A 23,032-nucleotide genomic window follows, 5' to 3' on the forward strand; every position below is an offset into this window, starting at 1 on the left:
TCCATTGAGCTATCACTCCCCCCATAATGCATAAAGAAATCCAAAACATTTGCTATTTGTCAATTAAGTGACTTATGAGCTTCATGTTGAGTTGTAGTCCGTGAGTCCTAGATACATCTACGCGACCTCACAACTACTATACTCTTACACGGTGGCTTCGGCCACCAACACCCCCTCTTTGAGGGTTTTTCGGTTCTTCGTAACCTTGTTTTGTCCTTCTTCTTTGCTTTCTTCTTCTTGTTTTTGAGAACCTCCTTCAAGCTTGTTTTCTCGTGATTTTTGCAAGCTTGGTTGTATGTTCTTTTTCTCCATCCTTCTAGTTTCGTCACCCTCCTTTTTGGTGTTCCGATGCCAAAGGGGGAGAAGTTCCTAGGTGGATGGGGACCTTTGTTGTTTGTAGCCGTTTCGTTCTAGTTGCTTATCTTGTCTTATGGCTACGTCAACAACCCTATGGAGGCATCTTATTGTGAGTTTGGGTATTCTCAAGGCTATGGTATGATAACTTCACCCAAATCTCCGTGTATCATCTTATGTTGCCTCCATGTTGTGCATGTGCTATTTGAACATGTCGTATATCTATGTTGCATATGTGCTCGATTTGTAAAAATGAGGGGGAGTAATGTCTCTACAACATGTGTATTTGTATTCAAATACATATTCATGATATGCACATGTGTAGGGGGAGCTCCGTCGAGTTTTTGCAAATCTAAAGTATCTCATCATAATATCATATGTTATTGCCAACTCTTGTGTTGTCATCAAACACCAAAAAGGGGGAGATTGTAAGAGCAAACTTTAAACCCCAAGTTTTGTGTGTTTGATGACAACACTTGAGATATCTCACCGTGTGCCTTGAGTATCATTGTTAGATTTGCAAGAGCACGGTGACCTCGCCGGACGCGCCAAGATCGGAAGACATAAGCGTAGTTGATAGGTTTTCTCGGTTTTGTGTGTGTTTAGTGAGGTAACATGGTTGGAGAGAAAAAGGGAAGAAAACCAGATTTAGCCAGGCCGGTACTACCGGTACCTGTAGCGGTAGTACCGCTACCCCTATAGGTACCGCCCTCGGTACCGCTCTGAGTTTGCGCTGATTTCGTCTCCCAGAACACGTTGCGGTACCCCTGCAGTACCTGGGGCGGTAGTACCGCTCACGAGCGGTAGTACCGCTCACGGTACCGCTTAGGTACCGTAACCGAGTTAAGGTCGTACCGCCCTGGTACCGCTCTGGTACCGCTTTGGATCCAGTAAGGTCTGGACCCTATTGCGCTACCTCAAGCGGTACCTCGTGCGGTAGTACCGCTCTCCGTCCTTTGACCAGATCTGGGAGGATTTCGAACTCAGAGCGGTAGTACCGCTTCCCGTAGCGGTAGTACCGCTTAGGCCAAATCTGGACATAACGGTTGGATTTGGAGGAGCCTATTTAAGGGCTCCGTCTTCCCCAACACGATTTTATCTCTTCCCTCTCTCTCTCCTCCATTGTTGTTGAGCTTAATTCTTGAGGATCTCCCTCCCCATCCAACCAATCTTGCCCAAACTTTGAGGAAGGGTGGAGGAGACCCCGATCTATAGTTCTACCAAGAGAGATTTCACCAATACTAGCTATTCCTTAGTGGATCTTGGTGGTAGGGTTCCTTAGTGGAGCATTGGAGAAGAGTTCCTTTGGTGGAGCCTTGGAGGAGCTTCTTGGTGGAGCCTTGGAGGAGATTCTTGGTGGAGCATTGGAAGAGTTCCTTTGGTGGAGCATTGGAGATGGGTTCCTATGGTGGAGCATTGGAGATGTGCAGCTATGGAGTCTAGCTTGGTGATGTACTAGCTCCATAGGGTGTTGGGAGCATCCTTGTGTGTGGAGCTCGCCCCAACCTTGTGAAGGAATCACCGCCTCGACCGGTGCCTTAGTGGAAGAGGGAGAGCACCTTCGTGGAGCTCTCTCGAGGAAGAAGGTGAGGCCTTCCTTCGTGGTGTGGCCGTCTAGTCTCTTGTGTGAGACTAGCACCTCCTCAACGCGACGTACTTCCTTTAGTGGAAGGAACTCGCGGGAAACAAACCTCGACTCGCCTCGCCCCCCGGTTGTCTCGCTCCTTACTCTCATTATCTTGTTGATTCCTTTACTTGTTGCACTTGTCCGATATTCATTGTAGGGTCACCCCTATTGCTAAAGTTCACACCTTTACCTTCCGTTGCCTAAAAATTGAAAAAGACTAAAACTTGCCGTACCGCCATTCACCCCCCCCCCCCTCTTGTTCGCTACGATCCATTCACTTTGAATGCCAATATATGCAATGAAAGTCAAGATCATTCACACATGCATATATTATGGGGGAGTTTGCTCTATATATTCAACTTATTTGTTACTTAAATTCCTTATATAAACCCTCTCAAAGAGATTGTCATCAATTACCAAAATGGGGGAGATTGAAAGTGCATGGAGCCCCCATGTGTGGTTTTGGTAATTAATGACAATCCCTATGGACTAATGTTTGCATTGAGTTATATTTGTAGGAGTTGTCCATAGGCAATTCTTGAACCATATGTTGGCTTCAAGGTTGCAATAAGAAGAATTAGATGAAGGATATCAAGTGTCAAGTATGTCTTGAAGATGAAGATGAAGTGAGCCCTCAAGTTACTTCAAGACATCAACATGTTTGTATTAGGTTGCAATAAGAAGAAATTGATGAAGGATATCAAGTGTCAAGTATGTCTTGAAGATGAAGATGAAGTGAGCCCTCAAGTTACTTCAAGACATCAACATGATGAAGAATGAAGAAATGAAGTGCAAGTTCAAGATGAGCCAACTCGAAGAGTTCATAAGCTTGAAGCTTGCCATGGAGAAATTAAGTGCAAGTTCAAGATGAGCCATCTCGAAGAGGTCCTTTGCTTGAGTCTTGCCATCCATATGGTGATCATGGATATGTGAAGATACGCCGAAGAAGAAGCTCTCCCATGGTGAATTATGGGGGAGCAATCCACATGGTGGTCATGGTTATGTGAAGATGCGCCGAAGAAGAAGCTCTCCCATGGTGGATTATGGGGGAGCAATCCACAAGACTCGTCAAGTAAACACAAGCAAGAAAGGCGTTCCATCTTGTTGAGGTCAAGATCGTCGTCATCGAGCTCAAGTGGAATGCGCAAGTATAAGGTTTGCTCTTGATAGAGTTTTGATGCGCGTAGATGACACGTCCATTGGGAACCCCAAGAGGAAGGTATGATGCGCACAGCAGTAAGTTTTCCCTCAGAAAGAAACCAAGGTTTATCGAACCAGGAGGAGCCAAGAAGCACGTTGAAGGTTGATGGTGGCGGAATGTAATGTGGCGCAACACCAGGGATTCCGTCGCCAACGTGGAACCTGCACAACACAACCAAAGTACTTTGCCCCAACGAAACAGTGAGGTTGTCAATCTCACCGGCTTGCTATAACAAAGGATTAACCGTATTGTGTGGAAGATGATTGTTTGCGAGAAAACAGTAAAACAAGTATTGCGAGTAGATTGTATGCGATGTAAAGAATAGGACCGGGGTCCACGGTTCACTAGAGGTGTCTCTCCCATAAGATAAAAGCATGTTGGGTGAACAAATTACGGTCGGGCAATTGACAAATAGAGAGGGCATAACAATGCACATACATGACATGATAAATATAGTGAGATTTAATTGGGCATTACGACAAAGTACATAGACCGCTATCCAAACATGCATCTATGCCTAAAAAGTCCACCTTCGAGTTATCATCCGAACCCCTTCCAAGTATTAAGTTGCAAAACAACGGACAATTGCATTAAGTATGGTGCGTAATGTAATCAATAACTACATCCTTAGACATAGCATCAATGTTTTATCCCTAGTGGCAACAGCACATCCACAACCTTAGAACTTTTCGTCACCGTCCCGCATTTAATGGAGGCATGAACCCACTATCGAGCATAAATACTCCCTCTTGGAGTTAAGAGCAAAAACTTGGCCGAGCCTCTACTAATAACGGAGAGCATGCAAGATCATAAACAACACATAGGTAATAACTTGATAATTAACATAACATAGTATTCTCTATCCATCGGATCCCGACAAACACAACATATAGAATTACAGATAGATGATCTTGATCATGTTAGGCAGCTCACAAGATCCGACAATGAAGCACAATGAGGAGAAGACAACCATCTAGATACTGCTATGGACCCATAGTCCAGGGGTGAACTACTCACTCATCACTCCGGAGGCGACCATGGCGGTGAAGAGTCCTCCGGGAGATGAATCCCCTCTCCGGCAGAGGTGCCGGAGGAGATCTCCGAATCCCCGAGATGGGATTGGCGGCGCGGCGTCTTAGTAAGGTTTTCCGTATCGTGGCTCTCGGTATCGGGGGTTTCGCGACGGAGGCTATTTGTAGGCGGAAGGGCAGGTGAAGAGGCGGCACGAGGGGCCCACACCACAGGCCGGCGCGGCCGGGGCCCGGGCCGCGCCGCCCGGTGTCCGGCCACCTCGTGGCCCCACTTCGACTCTCCTTCGGTCTTCCGGAAGCTTCGTGGCAAAATAGGACCCCGGGCGTTGATTTCGTCCAATTCCGAGAATATTTCTTTACTAGGATTTCGAAACCAAAAACAGCTAGAAACAAAGAATCGGCTCTTCGGCATCTTGTTAATAGGTTAGTGCCTGAAAATGCATAAATACGACATATAATGTGTATAAAACATGTAGATATCATCAATAATGTAGCATGGAACATAAGAAATTATCGATACGTCGGAGACGTATCAGCATCCCCAAGCTTAGTTCTGCTCGTCCCGAGCAGGTAAACGATAACAAAGATAATTTCTGGAGTGACATGCCATCATAACCTTGATCATACTATTGTAAGCATATGTAATGAATGCAGCGATCAAAACAATGGTAATGACATGAGTAAACAAATGAATCATAAAGCAAAGACTTTTCATGAATAGTACTTCAAGACAAGCATCAATAAGTCTTGCATAAGAGTTAACTCATAAAGCAATAAATCAAAGTAAAGGTATTGAAGCAACACAAAGGAAGATTAAGTTTCAGCGGTTGCTTTCAACTTGTAACATGTATATCTCATGGATAATTGTCACAATAGAGTAATATAACAAGTACAATATGCAAGTATGTAGGAATCAATGCACAGTTCACACAAGTGTTTGCTTCTTGAGGTGGAGAGAGATAGGTGAACTGACTCAACATAAAAGTAAAAAAGAATGGTCCTTCAAAGAGGAAAGCATCGATTGCTATATTTGTGCTAGAGCTTTTATTTTGAAAACATGAAATAATTTTGTCAACGGTAGTAATAAAGCATATGAGTTATGTAAATTATATCTTACAAGTTGCAAGCCTCATGCATAGTATACTAATAGTGCCCGCACCTTGTCCTAATTAGCTTGGACTACCGGATCATCGCAATACACATGTTTTAACCAAGTGTCACAATGGGGTACCTCCATGCCGCCTGTACAAAGGTCTAAGGAGAAAGCTCGCATTTTGGATTTCTCGCTTTTGATTATTCTCAACTTAGACATCCATACCGGGACAACATGGACAACAGATAATGGACTCCTCTTTAATGCATAAGCATGTGGCAACAATTATTATTCTCATATGAGATTGAGGATATATGTGGAAAACTGAAACTTCCACTATGATTCATGGCTTTAGTTAGCGGCCCAATGTTCTTCTCTAACAATATGTATGCTCCAACCATTAAGGTGGTAGATCTCTCTTACTTCAGACAAGACGGACATGCATAGCAACTCACATGATATTCAACAAAGAATAGTTGATGGCGTCCCCGAAACATGGTTATCGCACAACAAGCAACTTAATAAGAGATAAAGTGCATAAGTACATATTCAATACCACAATAGTTTTTAAGCTATTTGTCCCATGAGCTATATATTGTAAAGGCGAATGATGGAATTTTAAAGGTAGCACTCAAGCAATTTACTTTGGAATGGCGGAGAAATACCATGTAGTAGGTAGGTATGGTGGACACAAATGGCATAGTGGTTGGCTCAAGGATTTTGGATGCATGAGAAGTATTCCCTCTCGATACAAGGTTTAGGCTAGCAAGGTTATTTGAAACAAACACAAGGATGAACGGTGCAGAAAAACTCACATAAAAGACATATTGTAAACATTATAAGACTCTACACCGTCTTCCTTGTTGTTCAAAGCTCAATACTAGATATTATCTAGACTTTAGAGAGACCAAATATGCAAACCAAATTAGCAAGCTCTAGGTGTTTCTTCATTAATGGGTGCAAAGTATATGATGCAAGAGCTTAAACATGAGCACAACAATTGCCAAGTATCAAATTATTCAAGACATTTTAGAATTACTACATGTAGCATTTCCCGATTCCAACCATATAACAATTTAACGAAGAAGATTCAACCTTCGCCATGAATACTATGAGTAAAGCCTAAGGACATATTTGTCCATATGCAACAACGGAGCGTGTCTCTCTCCCATACAAGTGAATGCTAGGATCCATTTTATTCAAACAAAAACAAAAACAAAAACAAACCGACGCTCCAAGCAAAGCACATAAGATGTGATGGAATAAAAATATAGTTTCGGGGAGGAACCCGATAATGTTGTCGATGAAGAAGGGGATGTCTTGGGCATCCCCAAGCTTAGACGCTTGAGTCTTCTTAAAATATGCAGGGGTGAACCACCGGGGCATCCCCAAGCTTAGAGCTTTCACTCTCCTTGATCATATTGCATCATACTCCTCTCTTGATCCTTGAAAACTTCCTCCACACCAAACTCGAGACAACTCATTACAGGGTTAGTGGACAATAAAAATTAACATGTTCAGAGGTGACACAATCATTCTTAACACTTCTGGACATTGCATAAATCTACTGGACATTAATGGATCAAAAAAATTCATCCAACATAGCAAAAGAGGCAATGCGAAATAAAAGGCAGAATCTGTCAAAACAGAACAGTCCGTAAAGATGGATTTTATTGAGGCACCAGACTTGCTCAAATGAAAATGCCCAAATTGAATGAAAGTTGCGTACATATCTGAGGATCACGCACGTAAATTGGCTTAATTTTCTGAGCTACCTACAGGGAGGCAGGTCGAAATTCGTGACAGAAAAGAAATCTGAAACTGCGCAGTAATCCAAATCTAGTATGAACTTTACTATCAAAGACTTTACTTGGCACAACAAAACATAAAACTAAGATAAGGAGAGGTTGCTACAGTAGTAAAAAACTTCCAAGACTCAAATATAAAACAAAAATACCGTAGTAAAAACATGGGTTGTCTCCCATAAGCGTTTTCTTTAACGCCTTTCAGCCTAGGCGCGTAAAGTGTATATCAAGTATTATCAAGAGATGAAGCATCTTCAGCGGGGTTTGGAGTTTTCTCAACCATGCATAGTATATTAGATACATAAGTTTCAGCGGCTCCCTTTTCATTAGTCTTGGGCTTGCTACTCTCATCAAACAAATTTTCAGGAACAAGCCAAGCATAGTTATTTTCTAACGCTTCATTCATTGCTAGGAGCTTACATGGTATTGGTGCTTTGATCTCCCCACCACCATTAATATTATTAGTGTACCTTACTCTCTCCATGTCCATCTTTTCAAGAATACTAACAAAATTGGTATAAGAACCAAGCATCTTATATTTAATAAAGACCTTTCTAGCCTCTCTTGCTATACCACCAAATTCTCTAAGAAGGGTTTCTAAAACAAAATCTTTCTTTTCCCCTTCTTCCATATCACCGAGTGTAAGAAACATGTGTTGGATTATAGGATTGAGATTAACAAATTTAGTTTCCAACATGCGAACTAAAGCAGCAGCAGCAATTTCATAAGTAGGAGCAAGTTCTACCAAGTGTCTATCTTCAAAATCTTCAATGGTACTAACATGATTGAAAAATTCTTCTATATTGTTTCTCCCAACTATAGACCCACGTCCTACCGGTATGTCTTTTGTGGTAAAATTAAAAGGAAACATGATGAATCAAGTAAAGTAAATGCAAGTAACTAATTTTTTTGTGTTTTTGATATAGTGTGCAAGACAGTAAATAAAGTAAAACTAGCAACTAATTTTTTTGTGTTTTGATATAATGCAGCAAACAAATAGTAAATAAAATAAAGCAAGACAAAAACAAAGTAAAGAGATTGGATTGTGGAGACTCCCCTTGCAGCGTGTCTTGATCTCCCCGGCAACGGCGCCGAAACACGATCTTGATGCGCGTAGATGACACGTCCGTTGGGAACCCCAAGAGGAAGGTATGATGCGCACAGCGAGTAAGTTTTCCCTCGGAAAGAAACCAAGGTTTATCGAACCAGGAGGAGCCAAGAAGCACGTTGAAGGTTGATGGTGGCGGAATGTAATGCGGCGCAACACCGGGATTCGGCGCCAACGTGGAACCTGCACAACACAACCAAAGTACTTTGCCCCAACGAAACGAGTGAGGTTGTCAATCTCACCGGCTTGCTGTAACAAAGGATTAACCGTATTGTGTGGAAGATGATTGTTTGCAGAAAACAGTAAAACAAGTATTGCAGTAGATTGTATGCGATGTAAAGAATAGGACCGGGGTCCACGGTCCACTAGAGGTGTATCTCCCATAAGATAAAAGCATGTTGGGTGAACAAATTACAGTCGGGCAATTGACAAATAGAGAGGGCATAGCAATGCACATACATGACATGATAAATATAGTGAGATTTAATTGGGCATTACGACAAAGTACATAGACCGCTATCCAGCATGCATCTATGCCTAAAAAGTCCACCTTGAGGTTATCATCCGAACCCCTTCCAGTATTAAGTTGCAAAACAACAGACAATTGCATTAAGTATGGTGCGTAATGTAATCAATAACTACATCCTTAGACATAGCATCAATGTTTTATCCCTAGTGGCAACAACACATCCACAACCTTAGAACTTTCTGTCACTGTCCCAGATTTAATGGAGGCATGAACCCACTATCGAGCATAAATACTCCCTCTTGGAGTTAAGAGCAAAAACTTGGCCGAGCCTCTACTAATAACGGAGAGCATGCAAGATCATAAACAACACATAGGTAATAACTTGATAATTAACATAACATAGTATTCTCTATCCATCGGATCCCGACAAACACAACATATAGAATTACGGATAGATGATCTTGATCATGTTAGGCAGCTCACAAGATCCGACAATGAAGCACAATGAGGAGAAGACAACCATCTAGCTACTGCTATGGACCCATAGTCCAGGGGTGAACTACTCACTCATCACTCCGGAGGCGACCATGGCGGTGAAGAGTCCTCCGGGAGATGAATCCCCTCTCCGGCAGGGTGCCGGAGGAGATCTCCGTAATCCCCCGAGATGGGATTGGCGGCGGCGGCGTCTCAGTAAGGTTTTCTGTATCATGGCTCTCGGTACTGGGGGTTTCGCGACGGAGGCTATTTGTAGGCGGAAGGGCAGGTAAAGAGGCGGCACGAGGGGCCCACACCACAGGCCAGCGCGGCCAGGGCCTGGGCCGCGCCGTGATACGTCTCCGACGTATCGATAATTTCTTATGTTCAATGCCATATTATTGACGATATCTACATGTTTTATGCACACTTTATGTCATATTCGTGCATTTTCTGGAACTAACCTATTAACAAGATGCCGAAGAGCCGATTCTTTGTTTCTACTCGTTTTTGGTTTCGAAATCCTAGTAACGAAATATTCTCGGAATTGGACAAAATCAAAACCCGGGGTCCTATTTTGCCACGAAGCTTCCGAAGACCGAAGAGGAGTCGAAGTGGGGCCACGAGGGGCCGCCACCATAGGGCGGCGCGGCCCGGGTCTTGGCCGCGCCGACCCGTGGTGTGGGGCCCTCGTGTGGCCCCCACGTTGCCCTTCCGCCTACTTAAAGCCTCCGTCGCGAAACCCCCGATGCGAAAAACCACGATACGGAAAACCTTCCGGAGACGCCGCCGCCGCCAATCCCATCTCGGGGGATTCGGAGATCTCCTCCGGCACCCTGCCGGAGAGGGGATTCATCTCCCGGAGGACTCTACACCGCCATGGTCGCCTCCGGAGTGATGAGTGAGTAGTTCACCCCTGGACTATGGGTCCATAGCGGTAGCTAGATGGTTGTCTTCTCCTCATTGTGCTTCATTGTTGGATCTTGTGAGCTGCCTAACATGATCAAGATCATCTATCCGTAATACTATATGTTGTGTTTGTCGGGATCCGATGGATAGAGAATACCATGTTATGTTAATTATCAAGTTATTACCTATGTGTTGTTTATGATCTTGCATGCTCTCCGTTATTAGTAGAGGCTCGGCCAAGTTGATGCTAGTAACTCCAAGAGGGAGTATTTATGCTCGATAGTGGGTTCATGCTCGCATTGATATCCGGGGAGTGACGAAACCTCTAAGGTTGTGTTGTGCTTGTTGCCACTAGGGATAAAACATTGATGCTATGTCTAAGGATGTAGTTGTTGATTACATTACGCACCATACTTAATGCAATTGTCCGTTGCTTTGCAACTTAATACTAGAAGGGGTTCGGATGATAACTCTGAAGGTGGACTTTTTAGGCATAGATGCAGTTGGATGGCGGTCTATGTACTTTGTCGTAATGCCCAATTAAATCTCATTGTACTTATCATGACATGTATGTGCATTGTTATGCCCTCTCTATTTGTCAATTGCCCGATCGTAATTTGTTCACCCAACATGCTTTTATCTTATGGGAGAGACACCTCTAGTGAACTGTGGACCCCGGTCCATTCTTTAATACTTGAAATACAAATCTGCTGCAATACTTGTTTTTACTGTTTTCTTGCAAACAATCATCTTCCACACAATATGGTTAATCCTTTGTTACAGCAAGCCGGTGAGATTGACAACCTCACTCGTTTCGTTGGGGCAAAGTACTTTGGTTGTGTTGTGCGGGTTCCACGTTGGCGCCGGAATCTCTGGTGTTGCGCCGCACTACATCCCGCCGCCATCAACCATCAACGTGCTTCTTGGCTCCTCCTGGTTCGATAAACCTTGGTTTCTTTCTGAGGGAAAACTTGCTGCTGTGCGCATCATACCTTCCTCTTGGGGTTCCCAACGAACGTGTGAAATACACGCCATCACGCCGCCCTGGTGTCTGGCCACCTCGTGGCCCCACTTCGACTCTCCTTCGGTCTTCTGGAAGCTTCGTGGCAAAATAGGACCCTGGGCGTTGATTTCGTCCAATTCCGAGAATATTTCTTTACTAGGATTTCGAAACCAAAAACAGCGAGAAAACAAGAATCGGCTCTTCGACATCTTGTTAATAGGTTAGTGCCGGAAAATGCATAAATACGACATATAATGTGTATAAAACATGTAGATATCATCAATAATGTAGCATGGAACATAAGAAATTATTGATACGTCGGAGACGTATCAAGTTTCTTTCTCACCGGTCTCATAGTGTAGTTGGAGACCGGTTTATAGTTTAGTTGCCGTACTATCAAGAGGGCTCTCGAGTGAGTAACTCGATCGTATCGTTCGGAGAGAGCTCAAACCTTTGCATCCTTGCATCATCTTTCTTGGTTGTTATTTGGACCTTATCCATGTGATGTTTTAGAGCTTGTGCTTATTCTCATGACAAGCTCTAGTTCATCGAAAACGGATTTCGCATAGATCACTTGTTGCGCTTTCGAGTTTGGTTCATCATCTTTCTTGGTTTTATTTGGATCTTATCCATGTGATGTTTTAGAGCTTGTGCTTATTCTCATGACAAGCTCTAGTTCATTGAGAATGGTTTTTGCATGGGCAACTTGTTGCATTTTCGAGATTGGAGGTTTTACCGGTATGTCTTTTTTAGATAGGTCAAACCTTTCATCATTTGTTTCTATCCTCCCTTGTTGGACTATGATGGTTTCCTGCATGATCTTGTAGAGCTTCTTCCTAACTTCAAAACAAGCCCAAGATCATCAAAATCGGAGTCCGGATGCTAAAGTTATGCCCGTTTTAGTTTTGGTATTTCTGCAGTTTTCTGGGGGGGGCGGATAATCCGGCCCGAATGACCAATTCTGGGCAAATATCCGGCCCAGTCCAGGGGCGATTTTCGGGGGGCGGATAATCCGGCCCGAGGGCGGATTTTCCGGCCTGGGAGGTCCCAAACGGTCATATTTCGTTGGGAGGGGGTATATAAGACCCCCTTCTTCCTCCTTGGGCTGGTTGGTTCACTCTCTCTCTCCCCTCCATTGTTGTCCTTCAAAGATTGCCCTAGTTCTTGATTCCTCCCATGATTCTTGCATATTCTTGAGGGAAAAGAGAGAGGAGATCTAGATCTACATCTTCACCAATCAAATCCCTCTCTTTGTGAGGGGAACCCTCTAGATCTTGATCTTGGAGGATTTTGTGTTCTCCTCTTTGTTCTTCCTCTCTTATTCCCCCAATAGCTTTTGTAGCTTTGTTGGAATTTGAGAGAGAAGGACTTGAGCATCTTTGTGGTGTTCTTGCCATTGCATTTGGTGCATCGGTTTGAGTTCTCCACGGTGATTCGTGGTGGTGAAAACAAGAAGGTTGTTACTCTTGGGTTCTTGGAACCCTAGACGGATTCTAGGCCTTTGTGGCGATTTGTTGGGAGCCTCCAATTAAGTTGTGGATGTGTGCCCCAATCGTTGTGTAAGGCTCAGTTTCCGCCTCGAAGGAAATCCCTTAGTGGTACCGTGACCTAGGCCTTTGTGGCGAGGGTCACCGGAGATTTAGGTGAGGCGCCTTCGTGGCGTTCGGTGTGTGGTGTGAGTACCGCATCTTGGGGTGAGGCCTTTGTGGCGTTGGTGTGCATCAAGCAACCACACCTCAAGGTGAGCCTCTTGTGGCGTTCGGGAGCACTAAGCAACCGCACCTCTCCACCGGAGATTAGCACTCGCAAGAGTGTGAACTCCGGGATAAATCATCATCTCCGCGTGCCTCGGTTATCTCTATACCCGAGCTCTTTACTTATGCACTTTACCTTGTGATAGCCATCGTGCTTGAAGTTATATATATCTTGCTATCACATACTTGCTTGTATTGCTTAGCATAAGTTGTTGGTGCACATAGGTGAACTCTTGCTTAAAATAAGTTGTTGGTGCACATAGATGAACCATAGTATATAGGCTTTGGGCTTGACAAAGTAAACGCTAGTTTTATTCCGCATTTGTTAAGCCCATCTCGTAAAAGTTTTAAATCGCCTATTCACCCCCCCTCTAGGCGACATCCGTGTCCTTTCATATACGCCACCATCACCTGCCATGACTAGTGTTAGGGCTCGTTTTTCACCGGCAGTCACACCTCTCCTAACTCATTGTTGGGATTAGTTGTGGGATCGTGAGATCCGTCACAACCAGCTGCTCGCCCACCTCCGACGGAGAAGGAGGCCACCACTGCCATGCCCCGGGCCGTTGCCCTAGGCGTCCCTGTGTTGTGGGTCTTTGCGCAAATTTTATCAAAGCGAAATTCACACATGTCGCCAAGTCTTACAGTCACCTTCGATCTGCTCAAACTCACAAAGGATTGAGAGATCGAAGGCTCTGATACAAAATGTAACAGTTCTATTGGTAGTAGGACGACGAACAAGCAAGGATTCGTGATCTACTCTATGATTTCACTAACAAGCACTGATTCAAAGGCATGATCCAATTTTGGAAAGTGAGAGCGAGAGATAAAAGAACACGACACCCAGGGTCCGCCCAATCAACGATCTAATCCCAGATGGCCTCACAAGGCACACACCTACAGGTGGATCTTATGTTACCCCACTACTCGCACCATTTCATTTGATCTAGTTTATCACCAACGCTGCATGGATTCTCTTTGACTTGTCTCCGGGTACTTTTGATTGGTGGATTGCTAGGTATCACTGCTGAGGTAGTAGACTTGTGGGATTTCCCTTCCGACTCCGAGGCTGCGATCACATGTTCTTGCCGCTTGCGGGCAAGGTGATCCCGATGTTGACGTCACTTGCAAATAAACTGGGTCGTTACAAGGAGGGGCAGCTATTTGGCGATAATTTGGCGGTGGTTGCACTTTATGTTCCGTTTTTAGGAAACATTACGTGCATATATTATTAGTCAAAGGGATTACAACACATGCATGGAGATATCCAGAAAGATCTAGAGAACACGCGTCCTGAAAACATTGCACAAAGACCCCTACAGAAAAGAAAAAAAACATTAACATCCTTGAATGTCCTTGTTCAAACTGCCACTTGATGCCGCTGCCGCACGCCGGCCGGAGAGCAGATCGCCGTCGAACCAAGATCCCAAGCTCCGAGACAGCACCCTCGCAGATCACCTGCTTTGTGAGCCACACAAGTAGCCCACCGTGAACGACGGGACCATTTCTGATGGGGCATCGGCCGTGAAGAATCCCAGTGCCGCTCGGATCTCAGCACTACCAGCTTTCGTCGGCAGAGTCGAGAAAGAGGGGCAGAGCCGCCTTCCAGCAACCACATACCTCGCTCCAGAAGTGCCGCAATCCGAGCCTTGCCGCCACAGATGCATTGAAGGCCTCCAGATACAGCTTCCCACGAGTCTCCCGTCAGTGCCGGAGGTTGCATCGACGCGACAGAGACGAGACTAGGGAACAAAAGTGCTTGGGAACATCGCCGTCGCTGCCTCGCCGAAGTTCCTCGCAAACCCTAGCATCAGCACCCAAGAAGGATTGCAGGAATCTACGCCTCCAAGCCCTGGACGTCGTCGTCGAGATGGGGTGGGGGGGGGGGAGGGGGAGAAGGCAAACTTATTCGCCAGCTTGGCGCCGCCGCCACCATAAACGGTGCACTGCCAGGAAGACCTAACCCTAACCTATCTACAAACCCACAGAAAGACGCGGGGGTTCTCCACCCCTTCCGCCGCCAGAGCGTTTGGCGGAGGAGAGTTGAACCCGCAGGTTAGCCATGGGTGGTGGAAGGAGGGAGACGAAGCTTCACCCTTGCGCCTTACTCGGGGTAGAGAGCATGGGAAGGGGAAAGCAGAGACGGGTCTTTCTTGCACTATTTATTTTCTATTTCACTATTTGGATCATTCGTTGTATTGGCACACTACTCTATGCTTGAATTTGATTTCAAAATTTCAAAGTTATAGATTCAAACGCAATCATACCGTCATTCTGTTCAGAACAGATTTACAGATGCCCCGAGGCCCCGGCCACGACCCTACCTTTCCGTCCTGTCCCCTCCCGTACCGCACCGACCGGTCCCGTCCCGTCCCGCACCACAGTCGCCGATCCCAGCCAAGCCAACCACCCGTCCAGTTCCACGCCCTCCTCCTTCCTCCCTGCCGCCGCATCACCCCACCTCTCCTCTCCCCCTCCGCCGCTGCCGCCCCCACTGGGCGCGAGTTCGCCGGATCTCTCTCTCTCTCTCCCACGACCAAGCGCCCAACGAAGCTACCTCCGGCTGCGCGATTCGACTTCCAGGTCTCCTCCAAGGGGCTCGCCGGTCGCGCCGGTGGTTCCTCGGTAATTCCGGTCAAGATGGGGCTGTCTTCGGCCGCCGCGATCGACGGGGCGCAGCTGTGCGTCTTCGACCTCCGGAGGGGGCAGCAGGAGGGGCAGGAGCTCGACAAGATCCTCTTCTTCCACCCCGCCGACTGCCCCATCCTGCTCCAGCTCTCCGTCATCGGCCTCTGCGAAGGGATCATCACCTTCACCAGGTCGGCCCGCGTCTCCTTCCCGCTGCGTGAATTTCTCGCACGAACTGAACCTGCACATTTAGTCGCACGAACTACCGTCTTGTCTGTTTACACTTCACACAGTCTGATGATCTAGTGCGGTAATAGGTGCCACCATGCTGCTCCCGAAACATAATTAGGCACAATTTTTCACTAAGCTGCTTGTTGTGGCAGATCCGTACCTAATGCAATGCGAATTTAAGGCTATTCAGTTTGTTGGCACGGGTCTCCCAGTTAGATTTTACAAGCAAGAACTTGCATATGCTAGCTGTGCACCTCTCAGTGTTTAAGGGTCAAAGTATTGTTTATAAATGTACGCCATTTGTGCACGTCTTACTTTTAAGGCTACTAGACTCTTTACATTATTGCCCCTTATGCCGAGAATTCACATATCCGATTACATTTCTGGACTATCGCAAACATCTATTAACACAGACTAACATGGAGCCATAAAGATCTGAAGATTGGGGAGCTCATTATAGGCAGCAATGCTTTTGTTCTGCAACCAACTGTTAATCTTTATTGTGCTATAATTCTTTTCTTGCCTTATTTTGATGTGTTCAGCCGTTTCATCTCTCTAATGCTAGTTCTGTGAGTTATGTGCAGAATATTTTCTCCTGAAGATGACTGTGAGGTGATAGAATCAGATAGACACTCCCACGTGTTTTACCAAGCTGAGCCAGATATTTGGATGGTTCTGGTAATGGCTGTTCGCTACATTATAGTTGGCATTTGGGTTCAGTAATTGTTGTTTTGATGATGTATGGCTATATGTGTCTTTGTTAGTTCACCGTTGTTTGAGTGAACTGCTTTCTTGTTAAGAATGTATGCTTCTTGATGACATTGTTCCTTTAATCTAACTGCAGAATGTAAATGTTAGTAGTTAGTGCAGAATAACTGAATAAGTGGTGACTAGATGGCCGCTGTTACCATTCCATGCTACTTATCGCAGTATATGGAAGGATTTATCTGTAGAGTCAATAGAATATCCTAAGATGGAATAAAAAGACTTGCCTTGTGTGGCATGTACCCATGCTGTACAACAATGGACTAAACGTAGATGAGCATTTTTGCATGTTACACACTTGATGGGAACATTTGCGGTAGACTTTTGATCTTTAGTTGATGAATGTAGCACTTGTTCTTTAATCTGCACCTTGTTTGCTTACAAATTTGGATTTGCATCCTCTGCACAACAATAACTTGAACGAATCATTCCTTTCTTTACTGCCCAAATTGTTAATGTGCAGTTTTATATGCAGGTGGTAGAGAAAGCTAAGGACAGCGAATCAACTTTACGTTTCGGTGCATTGCAAGGAATACTCAAAGAATCACACTCACTTTTCACAATGTTTCATGGACCAATCCGAGCTTTACTTGACAGACAACCAAGTGCTGAACTTGCCCGCGGTCACCTCCACACATTTGTTACAGATTATTTAAGCGGTTAGTTTTCCATTAAGCTGTGGTCATCATAACTGCTTCGACTTTAATACGATGTATTAAATGTGTGTTAGGATCAATTGAATTGAACCTTCTCTAATAGAAACTAAGAAGGTATTTGCGAAGTTATTAGGTAATCTAATTCTATCCATACCTGGTATTCTATGTTCTGGGCAGATTTTATTGTTGGCAAAAAGCTACAATTGCCTACCTACCGTGATAGCCTAACGGAGCGGGGAACAGTTCAAATGTTAACAGTCTCACGAGAAGTGGCACTTGAAGTTCAGGTAAGCTGTACAGTTCTGAAATCTTATGTTTTCATCTCTTGGTTACTGAAATGCCATCTAACTGTAGATTTTTTTTTGTCTCTTACTCTCTCAGAACTTTGATAAGTTGAAATCATTTCCATGATACTAAGCCCCCTTTTCTCGCGTTGTTTCTGTATAGAAAATCAGGCAGGCTTATTGCATGCGTTTTTTAGTAGAGTTGTATTCTGGTTTGTAAACCCCATGTCAGACCTAGTTCCTGTATGAGGCCAGTATTGTATTATAGGAATGTTGGTGCACTGCAATACCGAACACCTAGATCTGACCTAGACGGGTATGTGGTTCCTTGGCGAGGAACTGGTTAGTAGCTAAGTGCTCACTAGTCATAACTTGGATCAACTAAACGAAATAATTTTGTATCTGTAAACAGGTTACTATTCCCATTTTTCTTTGTGAAATCTTGTCCTATCCTGTCCAATATTCGATGTTACCAGCTGGTTCCACTGAAAAACTAACCTTCTGTTCTTTCATACTTCATAGATTATGTTATATGCAATTGTCAAACATGTCTCCTTTGCTGGTTTTTAAATATAGTACTCCCTCTGATCCAAATTAATTGGCACAGATTTAGGCAAAATGTTACCTAAATCTGTCTAGGTTCACTGAACCTGCGTCAACTAATTTGGATCAGAGGTATAGTATTATTTTTCGATATGTAAAAAGTGGCTCCTTTCATTTTAGGCTTGTAAGACAGTTCGAAGTCGTTCTGGAATCTGGATAAGTATCTAAAAGCTTACCTCGTTAGAATTTTTTCTGGAACCAATCCAAATACCATATAACGCTTTTAGTTTATCTGCAGAAGCAGTGTGAAAATATTGTTTGTTACTGTATGATCTAGAATCGTGTTTTTTAAGAATATCTAGAATCATGTTGATTGTAATAGTTCCATCCATCTATTTCAGCCATTGATGTTTTAGTATTTCAGTCACTCACCGCAGTTCTTGGGTCATGTCTTGGAAACGTAATCTGCCAATCAATTGTATTGTTTGAGGACCTCTTGGTGTCTACAACACTTCCCCCGGTATGATCTCCCTGTAATCACTACTTCTTTTGAATTTTTTTTCATTTCTGATTCATGGCATGTGATTTGCGTGTGTTGAAGATTCTAAGTTCTTCATTAATCTTGTAGGATGATACATTAAACCTATACACTTATGCTATCCTGAGGTTGACTCCTCGTGCTTTATACTCTAATGCAAATTCGTGGTCCTATCTGCGGAAAGGGGCTTATGTTAATGCTGGCCCCGCTTCAAGTTCGTCAAATGGAGCTGCAGCAGAAAGGTATCATAGTCGATCTCGTGACACTTCTCCTGGTGGACAAAATCAGATGCATCATAATTTCAGGCCACTCCAGCGTGAGAAATTGTCCAAGGGGAAGGATGGTTTTGTTGCTGCTGACTTTGCAACTACAGAAGTTCGTGCTGCTGTACCATTGACTCCGATATTGTGGTTCCAGCAGGCAGAGGAGCGCATGTATCTGTGCGTTTATCAGCACAAGAACCTTACTATCTTACTGCTGATTCCAGCTTCTTCTGTAATAAATGGAGAAGAGGGCATTGCTCACGTCAAGAAGCATCTTCTGGAAAATGTGTGTGATCTTTGCACAACTTTCATCATTTTCTTAGTTTCCTGATTCAGAGTTGATCCAAGTACTAGATTGTGGAAAAGTATCGACATACCTTACTCGATATTGTTTATGATAAGATGTACATGAATAAATGTAAATAATTTGATCAACTTGCAGGCATCACAGAACATTGTTACTGTTGAACAAAAACTAACACGGGGATGGGGAGGAGAAAATGCCTATCATGTCGCTGGATATCGTTACCTACTTGTTGATCCAGACAGAAAAGTATCAAGAGCTTCCCCACCTGGGAAAGTTACCACCTTGTCAAAGGTTTGTTCGTTCCATTGAGTTAATCGCGGCGTAACAGTTTATTATTTTCTTGATCATTCATTCGTTTGGGAACATATGTCCATTTCGCTACACTGGTACATGGAGATTGATGATGTTACATTTCTGCATCTTAGTAGGCACTAGCTTGCTTATTAGGTTTAATCATTTTTCTAGGTTATGTGTTCCTTCAGATTGATTTACTTTATCATGTTTGTTGATTACCTTCTATGCTGAAATTTTGCAGGATTCTCTTCTTGCCCTGAATAGGCTAAGAGAAGAAATAGATTTAGAGAAGTCAAGAGCTAAGAGGAGTGACCCTACCCATGACAAGGATTATGAAGTATGCATCAGAGCGAAAAATAATGCATGGGTTATTGCTAAAATTACTCGAGGACGAGAACTCTACATGGCTTTAGAGAAGGGCGGTGAAACACTTCTTTATGCATCTACAGCTGTTGAGAAATTTAGCAACAGGTGACTGTTTACTTTGTGGTGGTTAATTTCACCATGCATTCACAGTGACCATGCCAATGATACTATGGTTAATATGACTGATCCATGCGTCTCATATTGGGATAAGAAATCGCTGACATGCTTTGTCGGGCAGCTATACAACTTTCACTGGCAATTAATATTTGCTTGATTGTGCTTTAGTTCGTGATGAAAGAATATGCTCCTCTTTTAATGCCCCAATATAGCATTGTGTAGACCTTCTGATTTTTTCTCCTAGATACCCGTCTGCTTGAGCAAACTGGCAACCTTCACTTGTATTTGAATGGTACTCTTGGAATTCGTTTATTTTAACATGAATGCAGAAACTTATAGGACAGAAAGCCAGAAACATATCTTACCTGACCTCATTATGTCCCCTACTGTGATTCCATGATACTCCACCTGAGTTGGTATTTTCCTGTTCCTAGGTAGCGTAGCATCACAGACCATAAACTGCATCTAACCTTGTTAATATTTGCATTCCTCTCTCAGGTACTGTGAGGGGGCATTCTCTACAGACTGAAAGCACCGGCATGAGATGCTTCCCCTTTAGATTCACACAAAAAAAGACGACGACATGCTTCCTCCTCCCACTATCCAGCACATGGTTTTTCACTGGATCACTCATGCTGTGTAATGAATGTGGATCTAATGCCATGACTAGACTCATACCAGTTGTACAGCTGCCTGTTGTTGCTTGCCATGCGAGATTAGAGGCTGCTTTAGAGAATAATGCAAAGCAGGAACGGCATGTTTCTTTAAGGTTTTGCAGCCTACTGGAATACATAAGACCGACCATATCGTTTCCTTTTTTTTAATGCTAACGCTGCACTGCTGACTCACATAGTTGCCTTGCATGTATCACATTGCATATCCGTGATCAGTTCATTGGTGTGTTATTTTGAGTTGCTCAATATTGTACCCAGTTCGCGATACAGTATGTTTGAAATTAGAAATGGAAAAGAGGCTCCAAATTTAAACAAGAGATTAAGGTGCTACTTTCTAATGCAACTTTTGCTCCTTTGTGTTTTCCTCGCTTGTTGCACAGTTATAGTGAAGGTGTGTGCGAAGATTTGTGTGATGCTCGGACTGGCAATCAGTATGCTTAGTGCCGTGCTGCTGAGTTCAAATTTTTGATGGCCTGGGTTCCAACCTCTGTCCTATCTTAAGATGAAATTCTTGCAGCTGGTGGAAAGGTTGATGCCTTAACTACCCACCTGCGTGGCTGCGTTTGAGTCATCTTGCTCACGATTTTGGAGATGGTGCACCTCTCATGTAAAAACATGCGAGTGGAGGAACCATCTCTATTCTTGAAAACATAGTCAAAACATCAAATGTGCCAATATTTCTTAAAGATGGCTCATAAAAACAAAATTCACGTGGGTAGCTAGGAGGATGCCAGTTTTGCACTCCCAGAAAACAAACACGATGAAGTAAAAGAGGGAAAACGGAAACTAATGGTAATGCCATAGAGCAAATATCGGAAAAGACGCTTTAATTAAAAAAATTGCGCATTTCTCAAAAAAAAAAAAAAAAAAAAATTGCGCATCCAGGGAATCGAACCCTGGTCAGTACCGTGGGAGGGTACTATGATACCACTACACCAGATGCGCCTGTGTTGTTTACTTTGCCTTAAGAATGATATTTAACATGGCCATGTTATCCATGGTTCTAGTGAGTCCTGAGGCTCAGGACTCACTAGAACCATGGATAACATGGGAAACGCTCGTGGGTCTTTAGCAGCCGTTGGATGCTGAGAGAATTCCACCAGCTCTTTATACTACTAGTGAAAAGTCACCCTTAATTATGTGTTGATTACCATTCGTTCAAGCTGATTGCGAATCCTACATTACGTTGTGTCTTACTGTAAAAATGGCTTGGTGAAAACTGAAAACTAATTTCTCTGTCTCAAAGTCTCAAATTGTCTAGATTTGCATGTAGAATAATCCATGATGTTCGTATTCCGTTATCTACTGGTGATGGAATTCCTACGAGCTCCATATGAAGAAGTATTCGTTGCCTCTTGATCAAGTTGGACATTTTGATAGTATTTTCTGCGATTGAATGGATAGAGAATCAATGATTATGCTCTGACTCTTGTGGCTAAAGTGGTGGCTCACAAGGTCAACACCCAACAGTCAAGGATAGGCTAGCGGGTGAGTGGCTCGGAGATTGTCCCCTGGCCCAGTCGAGAGTTCTTCTCTCTATGGCACATTTGTCCAATGTCCAACTGGCCCCAGACGTGGAGGACTCCCTTCTTTGCTGGGAAGACAATGGCATCGGCATCCACACAAATTTGGAGATCTTGGGCGCCTTACGGTTGTGTGGCTCGCCTCGAGGAATCGGCGTTGGACGACGGAGAGGCTCCATAGGCGTGGTCTCCCTCACCAAGCCGCCTGAACACTTTGCGATCAGGAACTAGATATGATTCAACATTTTCTCCTAGGTTGCGTGGTGGCTTGGGAAGTTTGGTCGTGGGCACTCTCTTGTTGGGGCAAGCTGGACTTGCTCCCCGGGGCCGATTCAGATTTCCTAGAGTGGTGGACCTCGAGGTCTTTCCCTAAGGCCCTCTAGCGTGATCTTCTGACGATGAACGTCCTGGTATCCTGGTGCACCTGGAGGAACTGGAATGACGTGGTGTTCAATGGAGCTAATCCATTTGCAGGAACCATCAAAACGAGGATCAATGGTGATTTTCATAGGTGGCATCTAGCTAGGTTTCCCCGCTTAGATAGCTTTAGCTTTTTTCGGGCCAATTCCATTGTGGTGGCATGCAGGAGAGTAGGCTTGCTTTTGGGAGCTATCACCCTTCGTTGGTGGCATGTACTAGCCGTCTCATGGGTTATGAGTCTTCTAGGCCATTCTTCTATATTATTAATACACCTTCTAGGGTGTATTTTAAAAAAGTATTTCCTGCAATTATATATTGTTGATGAAAATAGTACATATATTTTACAATAAATATATATTTAGAAGAAAATAGTACTTGCTCCGTCCAAAAATATAAATATACATAAAAGTATAGTTATTCAATATACCAAATCAATATCAATAGATTCATTAGAAAGTATAGTTTCTCAAAATGTCTATTTGATATTATAGATATTCATATTTTTTCATATAAACTTGGTCAATAGGAGATGTTGACTTTTAGTTGAAGCTTAGACGCCTTACATTTTGGGATGGAGGGAGTATATGATAGAGAT

At 43.9% G+C, this 23,032-nt stretch overlaps 1 protein-coding gene and 1 non-coding gene across 3 annotated transcripts; one reads left to right on the forward strand and one right to left on the reverse strand.

The window, feature by feature from the left end:
* Positions 1-15,262: 15,262 nt before the first annotated feature.
* LOC124682963 (vacuolar fusion protein CCZ1 homolog) lies at positions 15,263-20,668 on the forward strand. Of its 2 annotated transcripts, XM_047217567.1 has the most exons (10): positions 15,266-15,647; positions 16,272-16,365; positions 16,928-17,111; positions 17,286-17,395; positions 18,360-18,455; positions 18,564-18,715; positions 18,779-19,022; positions 19,179-19,334; positions 19,579-19,808; positions 20,319-20,668. In XM_047217567.1, exons 1-10 carry the CDS (start codon positions 15,469-15,471, stop codon positions 20,347-20,349), a joined length of 1,476 nt encoding a protein of 491 aa, XP_047073523.1. In that variant the 5' UTR covers positions 15,266-15,468; the 3' UTR covers positions 20,350-20,668. The 2 variants fall into 2 exon arrangements, with proteins under 2 accessions (XP_047073516.1, XP_047073523.1); XM_047217560.1 differs by having other exon boundaries at positions 15,263-15,647; positions 18,564-19,022.
* A 700-nt stretch (positions 20,669-21,368) lies between these two features.
* On the reverse strand, positions 21,369-21,439 carry TRNAG-CCC. Its single transcript has one exon. It is a non-coding gene; the product is annotated as a tRNA-Gly (tRNA).
* Between the last annotated feature and the right edge of the window lie 1,593 nt (positions 21,440-23,032).

The sequence above is a fragment of the Lolium rigidum genome, chromosome 1, assembly GCF_022539505.1.
Source record: "Lolium rigidum isolate FL_2022 chromosome 1, APGP_CSIRO_Lrig_0.1, whole genome shotgun sequence".
NCBI lineage: Eukaryota > Viridiplantae > Streptophyta > Magnoliopsida > Poales > Poaceae > Lolium > Lolium rigidum.

Excerpts from the sequence above, each read along its gene's own strand:
- LOC124682963 (XM_047217560.1), top strand. The coding sequence starts at position 15,469 with ATGGGGCTGTCTTCGGCCGCCGCGATCGACGGGGCGCAGCTGTGCGTC. Across the intron at positions 16,366-16,927 it reads CAGATATTTGGATGGTTCTG|GTGGTAGAGAAAGCTAAGGA; the intron begins GTAATGGCTGTT and ends TTTTATATGCAG. Across the intron at positions 17,396-18,359 it reads AAGTGGCACTTGAAGTTCAG|TCACTCACCGCAGTTCTTGG; the intron begins GTAAGCTGTACA and ends TTAGTATTTCAG.